Source organism: Muntiacus reevesi, chromosome 8 (assembly GCF_963930625.1).
Source record: "Muntiacus reevesi chromosome 8, mMunRee1.1, whole genome shotgun sequence".
NCBI lineage: Eukaryota > Metazoa > Chordata > Mammalia > Artiodactyla > Cervidae > Muntiacus > Muntiacus reevesi.
In genome coordinates, this window is record NC_089256.1 from 60,764,058 (window position 1) to 60,787,315 (window position 23,258).

Consider the following 23,258-nt stretch of genomic DNA (forward strand, 5'->3'; position numbering starts at 1 on the left):
CACCGGCCTCCACCGAGTGGGGTCGCGGGCTCGCGCGTCGCCCGCGCCCCCTGCCGTCTCTTCCGAGCCCGGGAGACGGCCCCTACGCGGACCCCGGCCCGGCAGGGCCCGCTCCCTCGGAGGGGCCGGCGGGCGGAGCAGCGCCGAGGGCACCGCCCTCGGCCCGCCCGCCTAGGAGGGGACGCGAGCGGGAGGCTGTGCCAGCGGCGCCCGCCCGGGGCCCGCCGCACTCTGCACTCGGCCGCCCCGGCTGCGGGGACGGGACGGCTGTGGGCGCGGGCTCCGCGGGCCGGGAATCGAGCCGGGCCAGAGCCCAAGCCGCGGCGGGAGGCCAGAGGGCTGTGAGCGGAGATGGCGGCGGCTGCGGCGGGGGCGGCGGCGGAGGAAGGGATGGAGCCGCGGGCGCTGCAGTACGAGCAGACCCTGGTAAGTGAAGCCAGCAGAGCCCTGAGGAATGTGCTCCCGGACCGCTGCTCCCAGTTACCTGCGGAAGCGACGAGGTCCGGAGGGGCTAACCTAACCTCATCCAGCCCTCTGACCTGGGGAAACTGAGAGCCTGAGGGGCTAAAAGGTGGAAAGCTGCACGCAGGTCTCTGGCTGAGGCTGGGGGCCTGCACAGGACAAGGACTTCAGGTGCTTGTCCCAGTTGTCCTTCTCTCTACTCCCCCCAGCAACGTTTTCCTTGCTCCTCCCCACCACCACCTGGGGCCAGGGCTCAGCACCCCACTACCCCTTCCCAGCACTACTCACATCCTTGAACATTCTCTCTCTCCACTATATCTCCACATCCAAAGACGTTCCTTCTGTCTCTACTTTGTGCATGGCACGTGCTAGAAAGATGATCAGACCCAAACCCAGCCCTGGCCCTTACCGCTGGAGTGGCTGGCAACCCAGCATGGGTAGGAATCCTTCAGTTGATTCTTTGGGGGAAAAAACGGTTACCTGCTACCCTGGGGGGACAGGAGCTTTACAGGAGGATGGGTCGAGCAGGAATGGGTGTGGGAACTGGGACCTTTGTCCAGGCTGAGTCTGGGTGTCCAGCCCCTACCCACCCCAGGGCCAGCCCTCAACATCATTAGAAGCAGGGGTCCTGGGGATCTGAGCTGACTCACAGACACCACTGTAACTTCAGTGTTTGAGAAACCATTTGCCTCTGCTTGTGTCACTGGGGTGGGGGACCCAAACTCTAGGGAAGGGAGTGGGCCCTGTAGCTCCTTTTTATCAGTGTGGGCTGGAATTTGCCCAGGAAGGAGGTAGGGAAGGAACTTCTCCAGGAGGAGGGGGCCTGGGCTGTATCTGAGGCAGGGAAGTGCCCAGTTATAAGAAAGAGTGACTGGATGAAACGGGATGACAGGGAGAGGTGGCAGGGTGGGGGTGGAGCAAGGGAAGAGGGGTAATTCTTTGCACAGCCTGGGACGTGTCTGCCAGTCTGCATGGGCCAAGAATGGGGCATTGGTCAGGGTAGCCGGGCACCAGCCACTTCTCCTTCTCCTGGTCTCTGTCTCATCTCTGGAACAGAGTTCTCAGGGTCAGACTCTCTCCTGGGCACTCCCTGCGCCAGCCTCCTTCCGATCCCTTTGTCTTTCTCTCACACACTCACCTCCCCCTCCTATGCTGTCCGCCTCTTATACTCAACTCTCTCTCCTCCTCCCTTCTTCCCCTCTAGTCTACTTCTTTCTCTTCTGTGCCCCTTCCCAGCCTTATTTTCCCCCCTTCTTTCCCCTCACTGGTTCCCTCTCCTCCCTTTCCTGCTCTCTATCTCTCTCTCTCTGTGTATCTCTATCTTTCCCTCCCTTCACTCCCCCCCACCAAGCCCAACAGGAGCCCTTTGTGTCCCGAAGCTCTGCGGGTGGCAGCCGGAATCTACTCCTCCCCACCCCCCAACACACGCCCAGCTTGGCAGGTCTAGCCACTGCTCGGCCACTCTCCCATCCCATCACCCCAGCATCCACAGTCACAGCCAAGCCATCAGCTTCTGCTGTCCCCTAACCCACCACGGGTCTCAGGGCAGCTCCAGAGTGGGGCTGAGGTCACCAAGTACTCTCTACCCACCCAGAGAGACTTTCCATTCCCAGCTGGGCTGGCAGGCTGGGGTGGGAGTGGAGAATGGGGACAAGGGGATTAGGGTAGGAGGGAGGGGTGCAGCTGAGTCGGTCACAGGCCAGAGGCCCAGCAGGAACGTGATAAGGATTGGGGCCCCGCCTGTTTCTAGGCCCAGCTCAGCTACCCCCAGTTCCATGAGGCCCTTATTGTTACCCATGTGCCCTTGACCATCCCTTATTCTCTGACCTTCCCTCCTCCCACTTGCACACTGCTTTAGGTTTTTCCATCTTTTCCTTCTCTGGGGCTTTCCCTCCCACTCCTCCTCTTTTGCTCCCCGCCTCCCCAGGCTTGTGAGAAGAGGACCGATTATTCCACCACCCCCAGAGCTGTGTCCCTGTACCTTGGCTGTCCCCATCACTCCAGCCAGAACAGCCCCCACAATCTGCACTGTGCATTGTTCCCACACCCCAAGCTAAAGTGGGAAACATGGGTTTAAAAAGGGGTACATAATGTGGGGGCTGGGAGAAGGGGAGTTGAGGCCCCAGGAGCCCTCCCTGCCCCCCCACTCTGCCCATGTCTAACCTCCATCTCCCCTGTTGCTCAGATGTACGGGCGTTATACTCAGGACCTTGGGGCCTTTGCCAAAGAGGAAGCTGCTCGGATCCGCCTGGGAGGGCCCGAACCCTGGCGGGGTCCACCTTCCCCTCGGGCTCCCCCAGAACTCCTGGAATATGGACAGAGCCGTTGCGCCCGATGCCGCAGTGAGACCTGGGTTGGGGCAGGGGACTTGGCTGAGCTGTGCTGAGGGGGACAGAGGCTGTTCGAGCTGCCCGGGAGGGAAGGGGCGGGGGTGGACAGGGGTAGGTATGCTTTGGTGCCAGCGTCCCTTTCTTCCCTCGCCTGCTCCCAGTCTGTACCGTACACTGCCATAAGTTCCTAGTGTCCAGGATTGGTGAAGACTGGATCTTCCTAGTCCTGCTGGGACTCCTCATGGCCCTGGTCAGCTGGGCCATGGACTACGCCATCGCTGCCTGTCTGCAGGGTGAGGACAAGGGCTGGTGAGGAAGGGCGGGGGAGAACAAGCCTGCTTCCTCCATCCCGCACTTGTCCACTGACCACTTCCCCTGGCCGGCCTGACCGCCCTGTCTTCAGGCGTAATCACTGCCGCTCCCGTAGGCCACAACTTCTTGCCGCCCTGTTCAGCTGACCCTATCACCTACAGTGATCTTTGTCTCAGTGAATGCTCTCTAACCCCTGCCCTACCCCGTGTTACCCTGGCTCTGTGCAGTACTCCCTGGGACAGCTGGTCACACAACTGTGTCCAGCAGCCAGGCGGGGACTGGGTGTGTGCACCGGAGCGTCAGTGATACGTCCTCTCTCCACAGCTCAGCAGTGGATGTCCCAGGGCTTGAACACTAACCTGTTACTCCAGTATCTGGCCTGGGTCACCTACCCCGTCGTCCTCATCACTTTCTCTGCCGGATTCACACAGATCCTGGCTCCTCAGGCTGTTGGTACAATAGGAGAGAAAGAGAGGGCGGAGATGGGCCTACTGAAACAGGCACATCCAGTGACTCTTCTGGGATTGTGCACCCCCTGCCCCAGGGTCCGGCATCCCCGAGATGAAGACAATCTTGCGGGGAGTGGTGCTGAAGGAATACCTCACCCTCAAGACCTTCATAGCTAAGGTCATCGGGCTGACTTGTGCCCTCGGCAGTGGGATGCCCCTTGGCAAAGAGGTCAGTGCAGATTGGGGAATGAAGGAGTCCCTTCAGTCCCAGGGGAGGACGAAGCTGGGCCAACATCAGGGTGTGCCCCAGCCCCACTCACCACCTGCCTCTACCTCCCAGGGCCCTTTTGTGCATATCGCAAGCATGTGTGCCGCCCTTCTCAGCAAGTTCCTCTCGCTGTTTGGGGGCATCTACGAGGTAAGGGGGACATTGGGGGAAGGTATAGGGGTGGGGTGGACTGCTGAGCCCACGCTAATGCCGACTCCCCTTCCCACCACTCTTCGCCAGAATGAATCCCGGAACACAGAGATGCTGGCCGCCGCCTGTGCTGTGGGGGTGGGCTGCTGCTTTGCGGCTCCCATTGGAGGTGGGCAGAGAGGGTCAGCCCCAGCCCAGCCCTTGGGTCAGAGACCATGGGACCCAGGCCTCAAGGGGCACTCTCCCTGCCCCCACCCCCCGCAGGTGTGCTATTCAGCATCGAGGTCACCTCCACCTTCTTTGCTGTGCGCAACTACTGGCGGGGCTTCTTTGCTGCCACCTTCAGTGCCTTCATCTTCCGGGTCTTGGCCGTCTGGAACCGTGATGAAGGTGGGGGAACCTGGCTCAGGAGGCGAGCCCTGAAATGGTGCAGATGAGGTGGGGCCCTCCAAGGCTACACCCACCTCCCTCTGCTGCTCTGCTTCCCTTCAGAGACCATCACAGCTCTGTTCAAAACCCGGTTCCGACTTGACTTCCCCTTCGATCTCCAGGAGCTGCCAGCCTTTGCTGTTATTGGGTGAGGAGCTGAGGGAGCTGAGGTGTGGGAGAGGAGGAGGTGAGAGAAGGAAGACCTCCTTTTACGCGGGTGCTTCTTCTCTCTCCAGTATCGCCAGTGGTTTTGGGGGAGCACTTTTTGTCTACCTGAACCGGAAGATTGTCCAGGTGATGCGAAAGCAGAAGACCATCAACCGTTTCCTCATGAAGAAGTGAGTTGATTCTTCTTTGGGTTGTATGAAGGTCATTCCCTTGGTGGTGAGAAGGGGAGGCGTGGTAACAAGTGAGATGGCAAATAGTGGCCCAGTCAAAAATGGGCAGTCCCAAAAAAAAAAAAAAAAAAAAAAAAAATGGGCAGTCCCTGGAGGAAATTGTCCAATGGTGTTTTCCAGACTGAACATTTTGACTTTTATTTAAATTACCTGAAAATGGCCACTTTTGAATTTCTAGTCAGTTGCAGAGGGCATTTTGGATCAAAGACTAAGGTTTCCTGTAGGCCCTTGAGTTGGCCCAGATAGCAGTGCCCCCTGAAGAACGTTTGAGTCTTAGTTCTTCCTCCTGCTCTCACAGTTGAGACCCCAAGGACTGGGAGCTGGGAGGCTTGAGATGTGATTTCTCTTGGGACTGATATGCTTCAGGGAAAGGGCAACCTGCTCCCTTGGCACCTTCAGTCAGCTTCATGAGTAACCCTAGCTTTCCCCAACAACACCTTCACTCTTAAGTCACCACAGAGAGACAGAAGCAGAAGCTTGAGGGTAAGGGGAGGAGTCACAGCTTTAGAGGTGCCCACAGAGGGCTGGGGGGATGGATTCTCCGCTGCTGCTACCTACTTAAGGAGTGAGGAGCCGAAAGAAAGACATCAGATGGCCTGGATGGCCATCACCTCAGGGCCGTCGTGTCATGAGCGGCAAAGAGGGCTTTTTCTCAGAACTGTGTGCTTTCATGTAAGAGCCAAGGCTCTGCTGTGACCTTAGCTGTAAGGTATGTGAGGGCACCCAAGCCTATCACCAGCCTGAGGTTGGTATTTGATGCTGTGAAACCTACATCTCTTAGACGCCTGCTCTTCCCGGCTCTGGTGACTCTACTCATCTCTACTCTGACCTTCCCCTCTGGCTTTGGACAGTTCATGGCCGGACAGGTAACCCCAGGCAGAACAGGAATATGTACCTTTTCTTGGGATATATCCCTTCGAAAGCCAATAGCCCTTGCTTGCCTATGGGCCCCTTCCCTTTCCATTCTATCTGTCCCCCCAGACTGAGGCACCCTGTTCACCTACAGCTGTCACAGAAAGAGACATTGGTCACCCTGTTTGACAACCGGACGTGGGTCCGCCAGGGTGTGATGGAGGAACTAGAGCCACCTGGAACCTCACAGGCCTGGAACCCACCACGGGCCAACGTCTTCCTCACCCTGGTCATCTTCATTCTCATGAAGGTGGGGCTCCTTACATATGTATAGCCAACACAGGCTTACTAGGTGTCAGGCACTGCTCTAAGCACTTTCCATATATTAACCCCTTTAAGCCCCACAGCAATGCTATGAGAAAGGTAATAGTAGTACCCTTGTGTTAAAGGTGGAAAGTTGAGGCACAAAGAGGTTATAAGTAATTGGCCCAAAGTCACACAGCTAGATAGGAAAGTGAGGAGCTGAACCCAAGCCAACTGGTTCCAAAGTCCTCCTTTTCCTCACCTCTGGGGGATTCTGAGATAACTGGGACATTTGTGCCTGACTGATAAGTAAGGTAGGCTTCTGGGGTGGAGCTGGGGGCTGCCTGGGGCCAGGTGGTGCCTCTACCTGTTTGAATGACTTCCTGCCTGCAGTTCTGGATGTCTGCACTGGCTACCACCATCCCAGTGCCCTGTGGGGCCTTCATGCCGGTGTTTGTCATTGGTGAGTCCTCAGCTGCCTGTTCCAGCCTGTATCCTCTGGCCACCCCTTGGTCATCCCGTCTCTGCCTGGGAGCGGGTTTTGGTCCAGCCCCAGCCCCAACCCCCACCCCTGCAGGGTAGTCCCCTGCACTGAATGACCCACCGGCCCCTTCCCCCACCCTCTGACCCTCTCTCTTCCTAGTGTCCCTGCCCTCCCCCTCCACTACCTGTTTCTCTTCCCACCCCCCTCCCTGAAGGAGCAGCATTTGGGCGTCTGGTGGGTGAAAGCATGGCTGCTTGGTTCCCTGACGGGATTCACACAGACAGCAGCACTTACAGGATTGTGCCTGGAGGCTATGCAGTTGTAGGTGAGTACTCCAGGTCTCTATTCATTTTGGAAAACCCCTGACTGGGCCATAGGGCCTGAGGCTCTAGTGCCCCCTGCTGGTAGAAACCCTCAGATGCACAGGCCCACTCCCCAGGATTACACAGGGCAGCCCTGAGGGTCCTGCCCAGAGTTGGGGGGGGGGGGTGGTCTTCTGGGGCCTGGGCACCCTGAGGAGACTGAAGGTGGCTGTCCCCAGGGGCGGCTGCGCTGGCAGGAGCAGTGACGCATACTGTGTCCACGGCCGTGATCGTGTTCGAGCTCACAGGCCAGATCGCCCACATCCTGCCTGTTATGATCGCCGTCATTCTGGCCAATGCCGTTGCCCAGAGCCTACAGCCCTCACTCTATGACAGCATCATCCAAATCAAGAAGCTGCCCTACCTGCCTGAGCTGGGCTGGGGCCGCCACCAGTACGGAGGGCTGGGTGACAAGGGGGGTGGGGGTGAGGGGCAGGAGGTATCCTAGGACTCCATCACACACACCTCCAGCAAGTAAGGCTGGGAGACCAGTCACCCTGCTGCCTCCTGGCCAAAACTGCCCTTGTCCACTCCATGGGGAACTATGGCTGACCCACCTGATCAGAACGAAGGCAGAGGGTGCTCCTGGGTCCTCCACCCTTGTCCCCATAAGCCCTGGGGCCTTCCCCGTAACCCTGGGATGGTAGTACTCCTGGCTGCCCTCCCCATACTGACCACAAAGAGAGTGCCTCTCTCGGCCCTCAGGCAGTACCGGGTGCGAGTGGAGGACATCATGGTGCGGGACGTTCCCCACGTGGCACTCAGCTGCACCTTCCGGGACCTGCGGCTGGCACTGCACAGGACCAAGGGCCGCATGCTGGCCCTAGTAGAGTCCCCTGGTGAGCCAGGAGGGGGGACCAGGAATGAAGGTTATCTCCCAGCTCAGGAAGGGGGAGGGGTGGGAGCTCAGGACCAGCCTCCTTGGTTCCAAAGGCAGTAAGCCAGCAAACCCGGCCAGGATTTCCCTTGGGTATGTGGCCTGTATCCAAGGTCCCCCACTGGGTGCAAGAGAAGGCAAGTGGGTAGGAGGGCCTCTCCCCGGCTCCTGAGTCTTCCCACCTGTTCTCTCCAGAGTCCATGATCCTCCTGGGGTCCATCGAGCGTTCACAAGTGGTGGCATTGCTGGGGGCACAGCTGAGCCCAGCCCGCCGCCGGCGGTACATGCAAGAGCGTCGAGCTGCCCAGACCTCTTCACCCTCTGATCAGGAGAGTCCCCCCAGCCCTGAGACCTCCGTTCGCTTCCAGGTAAGGGGGAAGACGTCATGGCAGGGCCACCCAGACTTTGTAAATGCCATCGTGTAGACTATTTGAGAGGGTGGTGACACAGAGGTGGTCAGGAACCACAGGCTCCCCAACCCCTTCCTGCCTATGCAGGTGAACACAGAGGACCAGGGCTTCCCCGCAGCCCGGGGCGAGACTCACAAGCCCCTGAAACCCGCTCTCAAGAGGAGCCCCAGCAACACCGTGAATGTCAAGGAGAGCCCCACAGGTGAGCCCACCGGCTAGCAGGACAGAGCCAGAGACCGGCCCTGGAGACCCACGAGGTCCCTGCCCAGACGCACCAGGAATAGCAGCAGGACGCCTCTCCTCTGCCCTCACCTCTCCTGGTCCTCTCCAGCAAAGATGGCACTGCCCTCAGGGCCTTGTGTTTGGGAACACAGGGAACATGGAGCAGGCTGGCATCGCCCTCAGAAGCCTCTTCTGTGGCAGTCCACCCCCCGAGTCCGCCTCAGAGGTGAGTGGTCAGAGCCTCTCCATCTGGCGCTCTCTCTCCATCTCTCTCTGACCCTGAGACCACCTTTCTCTTAGCCTGCAGTGCCTGCCTCCATCCTCCTGGCCCCTCTGTCCTCCTGGATGTCAGCAGTCCCTGCGGTGTGCCCTTCCTCCCATCCCCACCGCTTTCCCTCACCTCCCTCCTACCTATAACATCAACTCCTCTTCTTTCTGGTTTGGCTCTAACAAAGTTGGAGAAGTCGGGGAAATGTGACAAGCGCAAGCCGAAGCGGGTCCGAATTTCCTTGGCGGTAAGTGCTCCCCTTCCTCCTGTGGCTCCTCCGGAGCAGGAGACAGGGAGGGCCAGGCTGTAGGTGGGGCAAGCTTCCCTATGCTGGGGAGGGACACTCCCTTCCCCCAGCCCCCAAGCTGTCAACCTTCCTTCGTCTCTCCTAGAGCAACTCAGACCTGGAAGGCGAGATGACCCCTGAGGAGGTAAGGTGTGACTGGACTCTGGACTCTGTTTCTTCCTGGGTGTGTTCAGTCATCATCTTGGCTGCTGTCCCCGTGGGAGGGACTGTGGGGTAGGAAAAGAGGCAGGCTACTTTCGGGGAGGTGAGAGCAGCTGTCGGCACCTCCCTAATCCTTCTAGTCTTGTCCCCTCAGATTCTGGAGTGGGAAGAGCAGCAACTAGATGAACCTGTCAACTTCAGTGACTGCAAAATTGACCCTGCACCCTTCCAGCTGGTGGAGCGTACCTCTTTGCACAAGGTAGGGCCAGAGGCCTGAGGCTGCCTGGGCCTCAGGAGCACAAGGTGGGGATCTAAGTCCTCCTACAAACTTGGACTTAAGCCAGTGAGGGAAAAAGAGACAGCAGAGAGTGGGCTCTGTGCTGACATGTTTTTCAAACACGTCGCTTCAGATGATGGGAGGCCAAGAGCCAGGGCCCCTTATCCCCTTCCTGTCTACAGTAGAGCCAGGCATCATTTTTTCTGTGCTCAGCCTTGCCCGCGGGAACTCTGCACCAAAACAGCAACAAAGACAGGGCTGGTGCTGGGTGGAAGCCAGGAGGCCTCTGACATTCTAGGGTCAGAGTGAGGTAGGAGGCTGCCAGCGCCTGAGGAGGCTGATACACTCACAAAGGGAAAAAAATGGGTGAGAAACAGGCAGGAGACGAGAATCTAATAAACAAGTGAACAAACATCCAAGTAGGACTGGGGACACTGCAGAGAAGAGATAAACAAAGATGAGAAGTGCCTAGCAGGGGGCTTGGAATGTCAGACCCCAGAAAGTCTGACTTAATGTAGGCCAAGGGAAAACTGGCAGGGACACAGGAAGATAGCTAAGCAGAAGGGCAAAACAGCCTGCAGAAAACCAGAGTGCAGACAGGTTGCTGATGGGTGCTCGTGGAGGGCAGGGGTTCTCTTTGCAGGACTGCCTCAGGCTCCCCAGGGCAAAGTGGCCAGCATCACTGGGCATCTTCCAGCCTCTCAGGGAAGGCAGGGATCACAGGTATACCCAGCAGGCTGCTCAGGCAGACACCAGAAGAGTTTAGCTAAATTGTTGACAGATTTAACGTGCAAGCCTCTGAGGCACGAGGGATGAGAAGGAACACTCTCAAGGTCTGAAGCTTGGGCAGCTAGCTTAGACACCAGTTTTTCCCAAGAGCTAGCCTAGCCAGCCAGCCAGACAAGGAGGGCAGGAAGAACAAGGGACAAAAACAAAAAAGCAAAAGGTAATAAGGGAAGTTATAAGCCTTTGGGTAAAGACCCCAGATCAAAATTGCCATGCAATTGCAAGAAAAAAAAGAAGATAGGCCTGTGAATAATACATCTGGCTTTTCTTAACGCCTTTCTTCCTAAGACCTCTAAAGCTTTTCCATCATCTTACTTAATCCTCAAACATCGCACGATGATAATGAAAATGCTGACATTTTTTAGTGCCAGCTATGTGCCAGGCAGTGGGCTAAGTTCTTCACATGTTTAATTTTAATCTTCACAACCACCCTGTAAGATGGATATTGTGATATACTAGTTTTTATGAGGACATTGAAATTCAGACAGGTTAAGCAGTTTGTTACACAACTAGTGGAGAAGGGAATGGCAGCCCACTCCAGTATTCTTGCCTGGAGAATCCCAGGGACAGAGGAGCCTGGTGGGCTGCCATCTGTGGGGTTGCACAGAGTTGGACACGACTGACATGACTTAGCAGCAGCAGCAGCGGCACACACCTAGTAAGTAACAGAACTAGGCCTGGAATCCAAAAGCCTGTGGATTTAACCATATTTATACATGGGAAAACTGAGGCAGTGAGGAGGTCACTTGCCCAAGACAGTATAGCAGTCAGGCCCAAGGGCCAGATTTTCCAGCCCTACTCCCAGGATTCTTTCAGGCCACACTGTCCCTCTCCCTGTCAATTCACTGTTCCTAAGTCTAAGACATAAAGGCCTTCTAGTGAGCTCCCTGGTGTCTAATTAAATTAAAATGAAAAGGAACAAGTAGATGTTTGTTACAAACTTAAAAATCCGAGGAAGAAAAGAAGCCTTTGAGGAACCAACCAACAAAAGTACAAAGAACTAAAAGCAATAAGAACATAAAAATGAGAATTCAAACTGTCCTTGTAGGCCTGAGGAATCAGTAAATAGTCCAGTGAAGTGCAGGAATATTCAGAAGGGAGAGGAATATATGGGAGACTAGTTAGGAACCTGTGCAAATGGACATCTCATACCAGCGGAGTACCTCATTCATTTAGGGCCATCTGCAGAGCACCAGTGGGTAGAGGAGGAGCTAGAGTGTCAACAGGAGGCCAGCAGGCTGAACCTGAATCCTACCATGTGGTAGCCAGCTTTTTAACCCTGTCACATTTCTTAGCCTCTCTGTGCTTTGCTTTCCTTAGCTATAAAATGGGATCATTGTACCTACATCATAGGGTTTTCTGAGGATTAAAGTTAATAACATGTAAAGCACTTAGATCAGTGCCCAGCACATACTAAGTATTCAGTATCCCTTAGGAATTAGTACTGCTGCTTACACTGAGAAGCAACCAACAGGAGACTTTAAAAGATGGTGTCATGAGGGAAAGGGTTGAGTGTGACAGAAATGGATGTTTTCAGAAAAGGATGAGTGATCATGTGAGGATGGGGTGCCTGATGGCATCTGAGGCTGGAAAGACAGGCTGAGGCGGGTTTGGGAAGGGTCTTATGAGCCATTCTGGGGAGCCTGGGGTCTAACTCAAGTTTGGGAAGGCTCTTAGGATGGCAGAGCCAACTTGGGGGCAAAGGAGGCAGAAAGCAGAACCCATTACAATGTGGCAGCCCTATCCTGGTGAGGATGCTAAGGGAGTTTGGGAGAACCACCAGGATGTTCAGAAAGTCAATCAGTAAGGCTTAGTGGGACAAGTGTTTTGCAAATCTAAAAAGCATATAGTCTGCCAGAAGCTCACTCTGATTAGAATTGTGGAGAACTGAAAATCAAGGGGAACTATTTAATAGGATCCTTGGGAGATGAAAGGGATTATTAAACCATAAGAAGGCAAGACTAAAGGATTACTGAAACAGGAAATCTTATAACAATGTTTCCCTCCAAAGTCAGATGATGAAATTAAAGATAACTTGTAGCACACAGGATTCAAGTTAGATAGGAGGAGTAACTTGCTAACTAACCACAGGACAGTTATGACAAGGGCATGGAAGGAGCACAGGAAAGCATATTCTAAAACTGAACTTCTAGCCCCCTTTATGATTATTGTCATGCCTCAGATGGAGAAAGTTAGGAAAGTCCTGGAATTCCTTTCCTAAAGAATTTAGCAACTGTATAATAAAACATTTTTAAATTGTTAAGATGATTACAATGAGTTCTGAGTAACTGGTACTCTAGAATCTGGGTTATTAGTGCCCATTTTGATTCAAATATTAAGCCAAAAGGCTTACAAGTAAACTCAGAACAGTGCGATAAATGATAGGCCAAAAATTCCAGGAACTGCTGAGTCAGTAGAGTGTTTTTCAAGACATCTGGCCTGAGAAAATCCACTTAAAGCATGAGGGGAACTGCCTGACAATTTCTGAACCCTTGTTGATTACATTAGAAGGCCTGGGGGGAGGGCCCAAAGCAAAAAAAAAAACATGGGGAGGATGGGTGTGACTGTTGTCCCCCTGGACTGCAAACTACATTTCAAAAGGAGCCGGGATGCTAGCTGGACTCACAGAAAAGGCAAACAGTATGAGAGATGTAGAGTGCTGCAGGCCAAAATTAGAGGGGTATTAAAGCTGGCCAGCTCCCCAAGGGCCCACGGGAAGCATGTCAGCTACAGAGGTGAGTTAGAGGTAGAGGATTCAGGGCCAGTGCCCCTAGGGGGAGTGGGGTGTGTGTGGAACTTGGGTCCACAACTAATTGGACAGCTGCATAGGACGACAGGGGCTGTGCTTCCTCCTGCATAGTGTGACAAGAAGTTGCCTGGGGCTGCAAGGCTCCTTCTTACTGATGACCTTGAGCAAGTCACTTCAGCTCTGAGCCTCATGCTCCTCACCTATAGAATGGGTATCATACTTACTTCTCAGGACACTACTGATATTAAATGCCCATATAGGAAAAACCTAGCCCAGTGCCCGGTCAGTCATCTGATGTTGTATTTCAAAGTTGTTCTCTATCCTCCTTTCTAACATGGAATAAAGAAGCCTTCCCCTGTCCCTTCCCCCATCAACATAAGCAATATAAACATTCCCACTATCAAATTTCTGAGGCTTGGTTACAGAAACGTTCTCATTATTGTTTTTCCTCTGGTGGTCCTATGCCCTTCCCCTCACCATCCATGACACCCCTTCTACTGCCACTGCCACCTTGTTCTGGGTCCCTCTGGCCTGTAATGTACAGCTGTCCCCTCACACATCAAGTCCATTGTGTTTTCTCCCCACACTGCAGACTCATACCATCTTCTCACTGCTGGGAGTGGACCATGCGTATGTCACCAGTATTGGCAGACTCATTGGAATTGTCACCCTGAAGGAGGTGAGATGATGATGGCCATCAGAGCCACTTCCACAAAGGCTTGGAGGCTTCTCTCTAGCCCACCTGGGGAAGCACTGGGGAGGTGTCTGAGTAGGGATCCCCGAGTCCACACGTCTGACCCTCTTACCCTTCCAGCTCCGGAAAGCTATCGAGGGCTCTGTCACAGCACAGGGCGTGAAAGTCCGGCCGCCCCTCGCCAGCTTCCGTGACAGTGCCACCAGCAGCAGTGACACAGAGACCACCGAGGTGCATGCACTCTGGGGGCCTCGCTCCCGCCACGGCCTTCCCCGGGAGGGCAGCCCTTCTGACAGCGACGACAAGTGCCAGTGATCCCCTCAGGTGTGACCTGGGATGGCAGTGGCTGTGGCTATCGGCCCAGATCCTGCGGTCTCCTGTTCTTTCCACCATGGGAACACAGGAGCTCCAGCCTAACCTCCAGACCTGGGGTGCTAGCTTCTCCCAGCTCATCCTACCTGAAATCTGAGCCGGTTCCCACCTGCAGCAAGTGTTCCCAGAGCAGGAAGGTCAGCACTGGCCTGTCCAGAAGGGGGTGGGTTCGCTTGATCCCTGCTCCTCCTTTGAGAGGGAAGGGGTAGAACTAAGATGGGTTTATACTGGAACCTCCAATGACCAGATGTATATAGAGATTTACAAAGATTTTTATATTAATTTAATAAAACAAATTCTTAAATAGAACAAAATAAACACCTAATGAGCCACTTATATATAGAATGCCTGTGCCCTTCGGCTCTGTTCTTACCTTGGGCCCTCTCACCTGCCAAAGTCTACAAAGCTCCAAATTAAGCAGCCACCCGCAGCCCCCAGAGCTGTAAACTCCAGAGCCTGCTGTCCGTGGAATGCCGGGTCTGCAGAGGCCGCCGCTGCTTGCTCATCCAGACCCCGGCTGAGGCTCAGGCCCCAGGAAGGTAGTTTTGCCCTTTTGTTCAGCCAAGAAAGACACAACCCTTTTTCCTCCCCAAGGAGAGACCTCCCTCATGACTGTCTTTTGTTGGCACAATTCCGACAGACAACTGCCTGGCCACTCATGTGGCCCCCTTGTGGTCTTCTCTGGAAGAACATCCAGATCACTGCTCCGTGGCAACCAGGGCCATCCCTTCTTCCAACTCCACCCTAAATAGAACTCCTGAGTGAATGGGGCAGCCTTTGGGCTTCGAGCCACCAGGACCCTGCCCACACATCCTTCAAGTAGCTGGGGAAAGGCCTAGACCCCATCACAGGGGCCAGGAAGAGGGCCGAGGGTACAGGCTTTCGTCATTCCATGGCCTCCCAGAGAAGATCCAACTGAAAGAATAGACCGAGACCCCTCTTTAAGAAAAAGAAGATTTAGAGACGATGGAGAGGTGAAGCACAGCACAAGCCCAGCTGGGCGAGGGGCCCTTGGGGGGACAGCCCGATCCAGAGGCTCCAGGAGGCTTGGAGCCAGCCCCCCGGGCAGGGGCAGTTCTGTCAAGCACTGCACGTGGACTCGGAGGTGAGAAGAAAAGCAGAGGAGAGGCAGGGGTAGAGGACGGGAGAGGCGGGACTCCCTCCTGCTCTACAGCCCAGTCACAGCCACCCCCTTAGGGGTTCACATCACCCGAGGAGGAAATGTGTACGTGGTGTTTTTGATTTAAGAACATGAACATCACTGTCTGCCACAGCTGTAGCCATGACCCAGGGGCCCCGGGCATCCCCCGGCAAACCCCAGGAGTGGGGGCAGGACATGCGCCCCCAGCCTGGCCCCTCCCTCCTCTGAACACTTTCATGCAAACACACAATGGAGGAGTGAGCACTCCCAGGAGCCCTCCAGGCTTTGGAGCTCTGCTGGAAGCCTCGCCCACGCTGGGGCACGGAGGCTCTGTCCCCAGAAGCAGCCAGGGGACACATGCCACCAACAGGCATGATTTGGGTCACTGTTCCTCTGGCTCCACCTCATCCTCATCTAAGGACACCACCCCAGAAGAAGCTACGTCAGAGGCTTGCCGCTGCTGTTCCCAGCTGCTCGCTGGTGGCAGGCAGAGCGGCTGGCAGTCCTTGCAGGGGGCTGGCTCCTCCTCAGCGGGAGAAAGGCAGGACTCTGTGAGGGGCGAGTTGTAGAGTGAGTCCTGGGCCTCCAGTGGGACCAGGCTGCGGAAGGCACTTTCCCGGCTGGGGGGCAGTTTGGCAAGGAGCAGCTCATCGCCCAGCAGCTGGGAAGCCAGGCGGGCTGGGGAGCCCAGCAACCCGTCCTCCAGGCTGCAGAGACTAGAGCACAGGGTCTCTGGGGACACGGTCTGCGAGCAGTCGCTCTCAGGTTCCACGGAGCCCTGGCGCACAGGCCGGGAGAATCTGTGGCCGGTGAAGAGGTCCTGGAGGTGGGGCCCCAGGGGCAGCTGCCCAGCCAGGTCTGCAGGGAGAGAGAAAGAAGACAGCCCTGCCAGCCCCATTTCAATTGGCCCACCTAGAAGCCACATCCTCCCGGCTCCCAGCCTCCCAGGAGCTGAGTAACTTGGAGCAAGTTGCTTAACCTCTCAGTGCCTCAGTTTCCTTAATGGTGAACTGGAGGTTATAACTTTATGGGATTTTTGAGAGAACAACAGACTCTGGAACATGGTGAAAATCAATAAATACAGGGATACTGTACATGGCGCAGGCGGTTCACTGCACAAGGGGCGCCTGTCCAAGGCTGAATTCAACCCACAGTCCCCGCCAAGCAACATGCCCTAGCACAGGGCTATCCTCACCAGAAAAAGACATCCCTTTTTCTAACTTCCACAGATTCCACAGGGGCTAGTAGTGGCCTTGGATAAATGTTGGTCATTATCATTATACCAAGGGTCAAAATAGGCCTGGAACTCAAACAAAAACACTTGTGGTTCAGGCATCCTAATCAGTCCCCTTAAGACCACAGTAGCAGTCCCCAATCTGCTCTAATGTACTGCCCACCCTGGAGAGCTTGTTAATTAGCAAGAGGGGATGGGCTGGGTAGAGGCAATCTTCAAAGGCAAAGAGGTGGGGGGGGGGGGGTGGCCTATGAGGTTTGAGCCTAGAAGCTACAGAGAAAGTCAGCCATGTGGTTTAGAGACTGGAAGATGAAAGGAGGGCCTTTGCACAGCTGCACAACCCCTGCAGGGTCCCCTCTGCAAGCCCTGGCCCAGGGAAAGATCCACAGGCAGGCCACGGCTGGAGGGCAAGGATCCTGAGCTGGAGGGCAAGGATCCCGAGCTGGAGCCAGAGGCCCTGTGGGCGGTCCAGGCCCAGCAAGCCTTCCTGTTTGCCTGGGGCCCCAGCCCTGCAGGGAGCTGTGCTGCTCCACTGCAGCTCCTCTGAGCTGCTACAGCCAGCCAGAAGGCAGCTTTGAGAGGGCAAGGCAGGACATAGCAGACCCTCAAAGATCAGCTGTACAGAATGCATTGGTGAGGTCTCTGGGCTTTGTTTGTTTGAAGGGCTTCCCTGGTGGCTCTGCTGGTAAAGAATCTACCTGCAATGCGGGAGACCTGGGTTCAATCCCTGGAATGGGAAGATCCCCTGGAGAAGGGAAAGGCTACCCACTCTAGTATTCTGGCCTGGAGAATTCCATGGACTGTATAGCCCACGGGGTGGTAAAGAGTCAGACACAACTGAGCCACTTTCACTTGAAGAATTGCGAAGCCCAACTGCAAAGAAGGCTCAGCACCTATGGAAAAGGAACCAATCCCATTTCCAACTGCTGACTGCCCACTCACCAGCGTGGTGAGTCCTTGTCAAGGACTGTCTGGACAGTCTGTCCTTCTCCTCTCCCCTTCTCCAGGCTGAGGACATTTTGGGTCTCCCTTTCCAAAACAAAGGCTGAGCTCTGAACCACAAGGCCTGTCAGGAGGTTCCACCTCTGCTGGCAGCACTGGCATGGGATATCTCCCTCACCTGAGTCAGTTCCCCCAGCAAAGTCTTCATCATAAGATTCGTCAGTGGAGTCCTCGCCGTCTACCGAAGACCATGCCCGGAGCTTGGCTTCTGCAATGGCGAATTGCTCAGCCACTCCTGACAGGAAAGACACAGAGTTTGTTTAGCAGAGGTGAGCTAAGATGAGAGCTCAGCTTAGACACAGGAGAGGGAAGACACAGCAGTACAGAAAGACTCCAACCCCCCACATCAGGCCCGAGGAGATGAACATAAGCATCCCTAAGATAAACCCTTTCAGTACCCACCTGCTGCAAAGCGAGCCTCCTGTTCACCCTCACTGAGGTCCGAATAGGAGGAAAAGGCTGATTCCAGGGCAGCAGGCGAGTCACTTGGCTTGCTCCAACCCTTCCACTCAATGAGGTGAGCCACTCGGCCCTGGGCCATGGCAGTGGGCTTGGTCACGTGGTCCTTCACCACCTGGGAAATACCTGGAAGGGGGTGCAGAATGAGGAAAGCTGGTATGAACACAGACCAGGGAGCATCTGGGAAGAGAAGGGAGGGGTGATGGTACTTAAGAGTCCACATGTGTCTTTGGCTAGGAGGAGGGAGCTGGCATTCATTTGAGAAAGAGAGGAAAGAGGGATCCCAGCAAAAGCTCACAGGATACAGTCCCCAAGGGCATGTGCAAAGGGCAAAGGGGGTGCATACCATGCAGCGAGGATCTGGCCAGCGCAGCAATCTCCTGGATAGTTAGGGCTCTCCGGGACTTGGGCAGCATTGCGATTGTGTCTCCAACATTCACCTTGGGTGACAGCATCAGAGGGTGAGTGCCCCTCTGACAGCAGTGTTCCCCACAGGCCCATACTCTACCCAAGGCATCAAGGGGATATGGGAGCTGGGAAAAGATGCCAGAGCATTGCTGATGTCCCAGTGGCTGCTGCGATATGTCGGAAAGTAAGAGACCAGGATCTGCAAACTATGTCCACCCAGGAAACAACACAGACGTGAGCAGGTCCAAGGGAATAGAACTGCAGCTAACCCGCCACATCCTGGCTTGCAGGGAGGGAAGCAGGTTGACAAGTAAATGGAGTGGGGCCTTTGAGAATAGCAAAGGGGGGAGGCCAAATGCATGGCAAATGGGACTTCCTCCAGGTCCTCTCCCCCTTGCCCATCTCAGTCTTCAGATCCCCCATCCTAGCTGTTTCTAGAGCCTATGAGGGCCACAAACTCAGTATGGTCAAAACCAAGCCCAACACCTTCTCCTCATATCTGGCCCTGCTATCAGACTTCCTGACTTCGCTCCACCCCACCATTCTCCCATTCCACCTGGCTCCAAACTTCAGCATTACCATCGGCTCTCCCCTAAGCCTGGTTACCCAGATCTGTTATTAACACCTAATGACTCCATCTCCAAACTGCCTTCTATACTACTGTCATCCTTTCTACTCCTACTGCCACAGCCCTTTCTCAAGGGTAAGCCCTCAGTGCCCCCTGCTCAGATTAGCACAAATGGTGGTCCCCCAAGTTCCAATTCCACACTGTTTTCTCAGCCCAGAATGTTGTGTATGTAAGTGTTCCCCACCCCACTTCCCATGACTGGTTCTTCCTCATCTTTAGGGTCTTGGCTGAAATGTCACTCTCTCAGAGAACCTTCCTGGCCACCCTAGCAGTAGTCCAGGCTCCCTCTGTAGTCTATAGCAAGTTGCCATCTTCTATCAACAGATCCTGTGTGTGTCACTATGGTCTGTTTCCTGTGTTTCCTTACTTCTTATTGGTTTTTAGCTCTATGAGGAATTTGGTCTCTCTTGGTCACTGCTGCACCCACCCTGTGTTTAACACAGTGCCTGGTACAGAGCAGCTCTGAAAATACATAGGCTGAATGAATTAGGCAAAGTATAAAAATAAACAAGTAATTTTCCTGGAGTGCAACTGGTCACAACATGTCCCTACTTAAAATCTTTCCTGGGTTCCTCCAATGCCCAATGAAGTGGAAGCTGCACTTCAGTCAGGCACTGAAGGAATCCATTCTGTGAGGCCCTAGGCTCCTTCCAGGCCTGCTTGGAATCCACCAGTGATTTCTTCTGCCCAGTGAAAGCCCACCTTTCCACCTTCCCTCCAGGCAAAGGAACACAGCTTTCCCCTGGGCTAAGAATGCCATCCTTGCCTGACAAAATGCCCCCTATCATTTAAGGCCTGATTCTCAAGTGCCACCACCTTCTAATTATGTTTTCAGTCCAGTTTCTCTGTCTTCTTGTATGCCTGCACCCCCAGCTCAGCAATGTCCTTGCATCTTTCCTGAGGGATTTTGGGGTGGCAAAGCCTCAGTCTGATTCACCTGGGTTCCCACCTCCACCCTACACCTGGCCTCAGGGCTCCTTGGCAGCCCTGGGAAACGTCTCCCTCAATGAATGAACACACGCCCCATCCCCGGCACTGCTGACCTCTCCTCCAACACGTTCCCACCCCTCAGAAGAGATACTCCACCTGCCCCTTTGACCTCAGGCCCACCACGTCCCTTCAATACCTGGCTGACAGGGCCCCCAGGGTGGTGCCGGCAGCTTCAGGCCCAGCCTGGGGGGAGGAGCACCTGGTGGGTGTTCCCTGGTTCGCTCTCCCGCCCTCCCATCACTCCCCCCAGCCATCACCATCCTTGCCTGCGCTCGCGCAGCTGCGGCCCAGGCCCAGAGAAAAAGGTGTATGTCTCCCTGGCAACCCATCACCATGCAACAGGGTCTCCCGGGATACGGCCCGGGATGCGCTGACGTCAGGGCCCAAGGCGCAAAGCAAGCCCGCCCGCTGGCACAGAGCCGAGCAGAGCAGACCGGCGCGCGGGGGCGGCCTTGTGGCCCCGGCGGCCGGATAGCGCCTCCGCTTGCAGGAAAAGAGAGCCAGAAGCAAGGCTGGCTGGCGAAGCGGGGGTGGGGCACCCAGATCCCCTTCACGTGGATGCAGGGGGCCCCCTTCCCCCTACCAACACCAGGGGCCCAGCACCTCTGGCAAGTCCTGGCTGTCCACTGAGGAAGGGCGGGAGGACCGGCTCCAGCCTCGGAGAGTCCGAGCAGATCCCAAGGAAGACAGGGAGAGGCCTCGAGGAAGTTCAATCCACTCCACAGCCCACGCGGGGTCCGAGGCCACTGAGGGGTGGGGGAAAGGCTTTCAGCTGGGCTCCTACTTCTGCCAAGAACCCCATTTTCATCCGGTGTTGCCCTTATCATTTCTCCATACCCCATCCCCCAGTCCCAAGAACCTAAGCATCCACCTGGTGCTCTCCACAAGCCTGAAAGCCCCTATCCTCACAGCCTTGACCTTCAGGCCTCCGGGGCCATTTTGTGGCAGACACTCCCCACCACCTTCCTCAAGATACATTCTGCCATCAAAACCCTAGGTATGAAACCTAAACTTTGATAAATTCCGAACCTTCTCAGGTTTCTCAATCTACCCATTCCTCTTGGAAAGCACACCACATTCTTCCACCAACATCACCCCCTCTCCCCACCGCCAGCTCAGACCCTCTACAAGCTTGCTATGGTTCTTTCCTCAGGCTAGCCTCAGCTTATGCGCAGCTCTTTATTCTTCTTTTCTGACAAACCTGTGATTTTCTTCTGACTTTCGTCCCCCTAAGGCTTTTTCCTGATGCCCTGTCTGGCCCCAGCCTGTCTGTTCCTATCTCAGCCTGGTTCCCAACATCTAACCAGAGTAATTTTCCTCTCGCCGCCTGAGCATCCTACTCCTCAGCTTCCCATCACCTCCCAAATCACATCTATGTCCCTGGCCTCACCTCTTCGACTTGTCTGACAAGTCCATCGTCCTCCAGGCCCTTCACGCTGCCACAGAAACATTTTGCCCAGCACAGAAATCATAGGCATGCTGGCTGTGTTGATGCGGAGAACCAAAAGCCCAGAACCGCTCCAGGCTCAGCTCCCAGTTCTATTCCTATTTTGGCTCCGGATGCTGAGCCAGTCCCCTCCCCACTTGGAACCTGTGCCTAGTCACAGAAGGAGAACACTTCTGCCTCATGGCTTTGAGGAGGTGGGAGTGCCTGGGCCCAGCTGAGCTCTCTGGAGCTCAGGAGCTGAGGCCCATCCCCTAGACAGTGCCAACAGGCAATTGTACATCACAACTGACCTTTAGCTGGAGCAGCCGTCTCTGTCCCTGAGCCTCAGCCAGCTGGTGGTCCCCAGAAACGCTACCAACCGGAAGGAAGACACAAGGTTACAGGCCATCCCTGGCCCCCAGCTGGTGCCTAATCAGGGCTCTCAAGGCCAATCAGGAGGTCAGCCAAACTCTCCTGACTACAGGAGGGAATGACTTCCTGAACTCCCAAGCTTTAGCAGGGCCAGAGGGATCAGAGCAGCCTGCTGCTTCTCAGCTTCAAAAGTCATGAGATTAATTTAAGACTACAAATCCTAAAATTCCTCATGGGAACCCCAGTCAAATACATATCTCAGCTAGAGTCTTAGCCCCAAAGAACCTCAAGTAACACCCACACTAAGGCCTCTGTGCCTGACCGCCTGCCCTAAAAGCCCAGGACTCATTCCAAAGCCAGCCCTACACACGTCACAAGTTCCTGCCTGGCTTTAGGCCTGGGGAAATCCATGACACGGGAGTAAAGTAGGCTACCTCAGACACTAAACCAAGGCCAGGCCCCAGTGTGCACCACAATCTCTGGGAACCAAGGCTCAGGCAGTGGTCAGCAGTTGTGGAAAGGATGCCCGGACAGCCTCCCTCTGGGCTCCTGTTTCCCTCCACAGGGCAGAGTGAGTTCTGTTTTTGTTGGGAGTGGGGCCAGGGGACTAAAACAGGTTTTTACAGATGAGAGGTGATCAGGTGCTCACAGGTGCCCCCAAATGGGGCTGCAGTCCCCTTCATCAACCTGCGGACTCTGAAGGGGGTAATAAGTTTGGTCGAAAACTCCATGGTAGGATGCTTGACCAGCGTCTGCAAGCTACCTCCTGAAGGGGGTTGGGACACAGCTAGGAGAAGACAGGTTCCCAGCATAAGGCCACTCCCAGGACAGTGAGAGGTGTAGGCAGAGGGGGAGGTGACTGTGAGTGGGCATGCAAGGTCAGTCGCCACGGGCTGGAAGGGGTTGAGCAGCCCTTCTCTAGGCTGTGCGCCTCCTGCCACCCTCAGCGGTGGGGATGCAAGCGGAAAGACCACGAGTACACCCTGCAGAGCCCAGAGGCAGTAGCAGGCCTTAGGAGCGAGCCTGAGTCGGTTTACCCCCCCTTCCGGCTCGGCCCGCTCCCTCCTCTTGCCGGGCCCGCCTCCCCAGTGCAGGCTCCTCCCTCTTCCAACACCGGCCCCCTCCTCAAGGCCCCCACCCCCCCGCGGCCGTCCGCGCACCGGGTAGCCTCAGCCCGATTCCCCAACCCGGGCCCGGTCTCCGCCTCTTACCCTGACTCGCCGGGCTCCGGGAGCCGATACAGCCCATGACCGGGCACCCAGCCACGCTAGCCCGCACTCGGAGTCCGGGCCATCGCCCCACAGAGGGTCGGGCCGCGGCCGCCACCGGGGAGGGGAGAGCCCGTTGAGAAGGGAGGGGGGTGGGCGCCGCGCGTCCGCCAACGCTCCCGGGAGAGGGAACCGGGCTGGTGACGTAAGCTTGGGGGCGTGGCCACCGCGTCACCACCCAAGGCGGGCGGGGCGAAGCCTACGTCACAGCCACGCAGAGGTGGCCTGGGGCCGAGTCAGAAAAGGTTCGTCCTGTGCTCCCAGACCCAAGACACCAAGGGTGGGGAGCGGCGAGATGGGTCACGCTCACTCACTGGGCCCGGGCTGCTGGTCATACTGCATGGGGACAGAAGACGTTCTTTGTATCCTGGGCTCTCATGCTACAGATGAGACCTCAAAGCTGTAGCAAGTTCCAACTTATATAGCCT

General features: G+C 55.7%; 2 protein-coding genes across 5 annotated transcripts; one reads left to right on the forward strand and one right to left on the reverse strand.

Moving 5' to 3' along the window:
- Positions 1-36: 36 nt before the first annotated feature.
- CLCN2 (chloride voltage-gated channel 2) lies at positions 37-14,220 on the forward strand. Its single transcript, XM_065942159.1, has 24 exons — positions 37-426; positions 2,648-2,804; positions 2,954-3,085; positions 3,429-3,557; positions 3,649-3,782; positions 3,894-3,971; positions 4,062-4,140; positions 4,236-4,361; positions 4,464-4,548; positions 4,637-4,738; positions 5,580-5,664; positions 5,805-5,960; positions 6,347-6,416; positions 6,652-6,762; positions 6,979-7,192; positions 7,505-7,638; positions 7,872-8,044; positions 8,174-8,288; positions 8,461-8,534; positions 8,764-8,823; positions 8,969-9,007; positions 9,179-9,283; positions 13,429-13,515; positions 13,651-14,220. The coding sequence occupies exons 1-24, from the start codon at positions 352-354 to the stop codon at positions 13,843-13,845; spliced, it is 2,715 nt and encodes a 904-aa protein (XP_065798231.1). The 5' UTR covers positions 37-351; the 3' UTR covers positions 13,846-14,220.
- FAM131A (family with sequence similarity 131 member A) lies at positions 14,163-22,962 on the reverse strand. 4 transcript variants are annotated; one of them, XM_065942161.1, is made up of 7 exons: positions 22,774-22,962; positions 21,502-21,562; positions 20,368-20,510; positions 18,085-18,178; positions 17,682-17,864; positions 17,398-17,514; positions 14,163-15,901 (listed from the first exon to the last, which is right to left on the reverse strand). In XM_065942161.1, exons 4-7 carry the CDS (start codon positions 18,152-18,154, stop codon positions 15,426-15,428), a joined length of 846 nt encoding a protein of 281 aa, XP_065798233.1. In that variant the 5' UTR covers positions 18,155-18,178; positions 20,368-20,510; positions 21,502-21,562; positions 22,774-22,962; the 3' UTR covers positions 14,163-15,425. The 4 variants fall into 4 exon arrangements, with proteins under 4 accessions (XP_065798233.1, XP_065798232.1, XP_065798237.1 ...); XM_065942160.1 differs by lacking the exon at positions 21,502-21,562; XM_065942165.1 differs by lacking the exons at positions 21,502-21,562; positions 22,774-22,962 and adding an exon at positions 21,155-21,477.
- Positions 22,963-23,258: the final 296 nt, after the last annotated feature.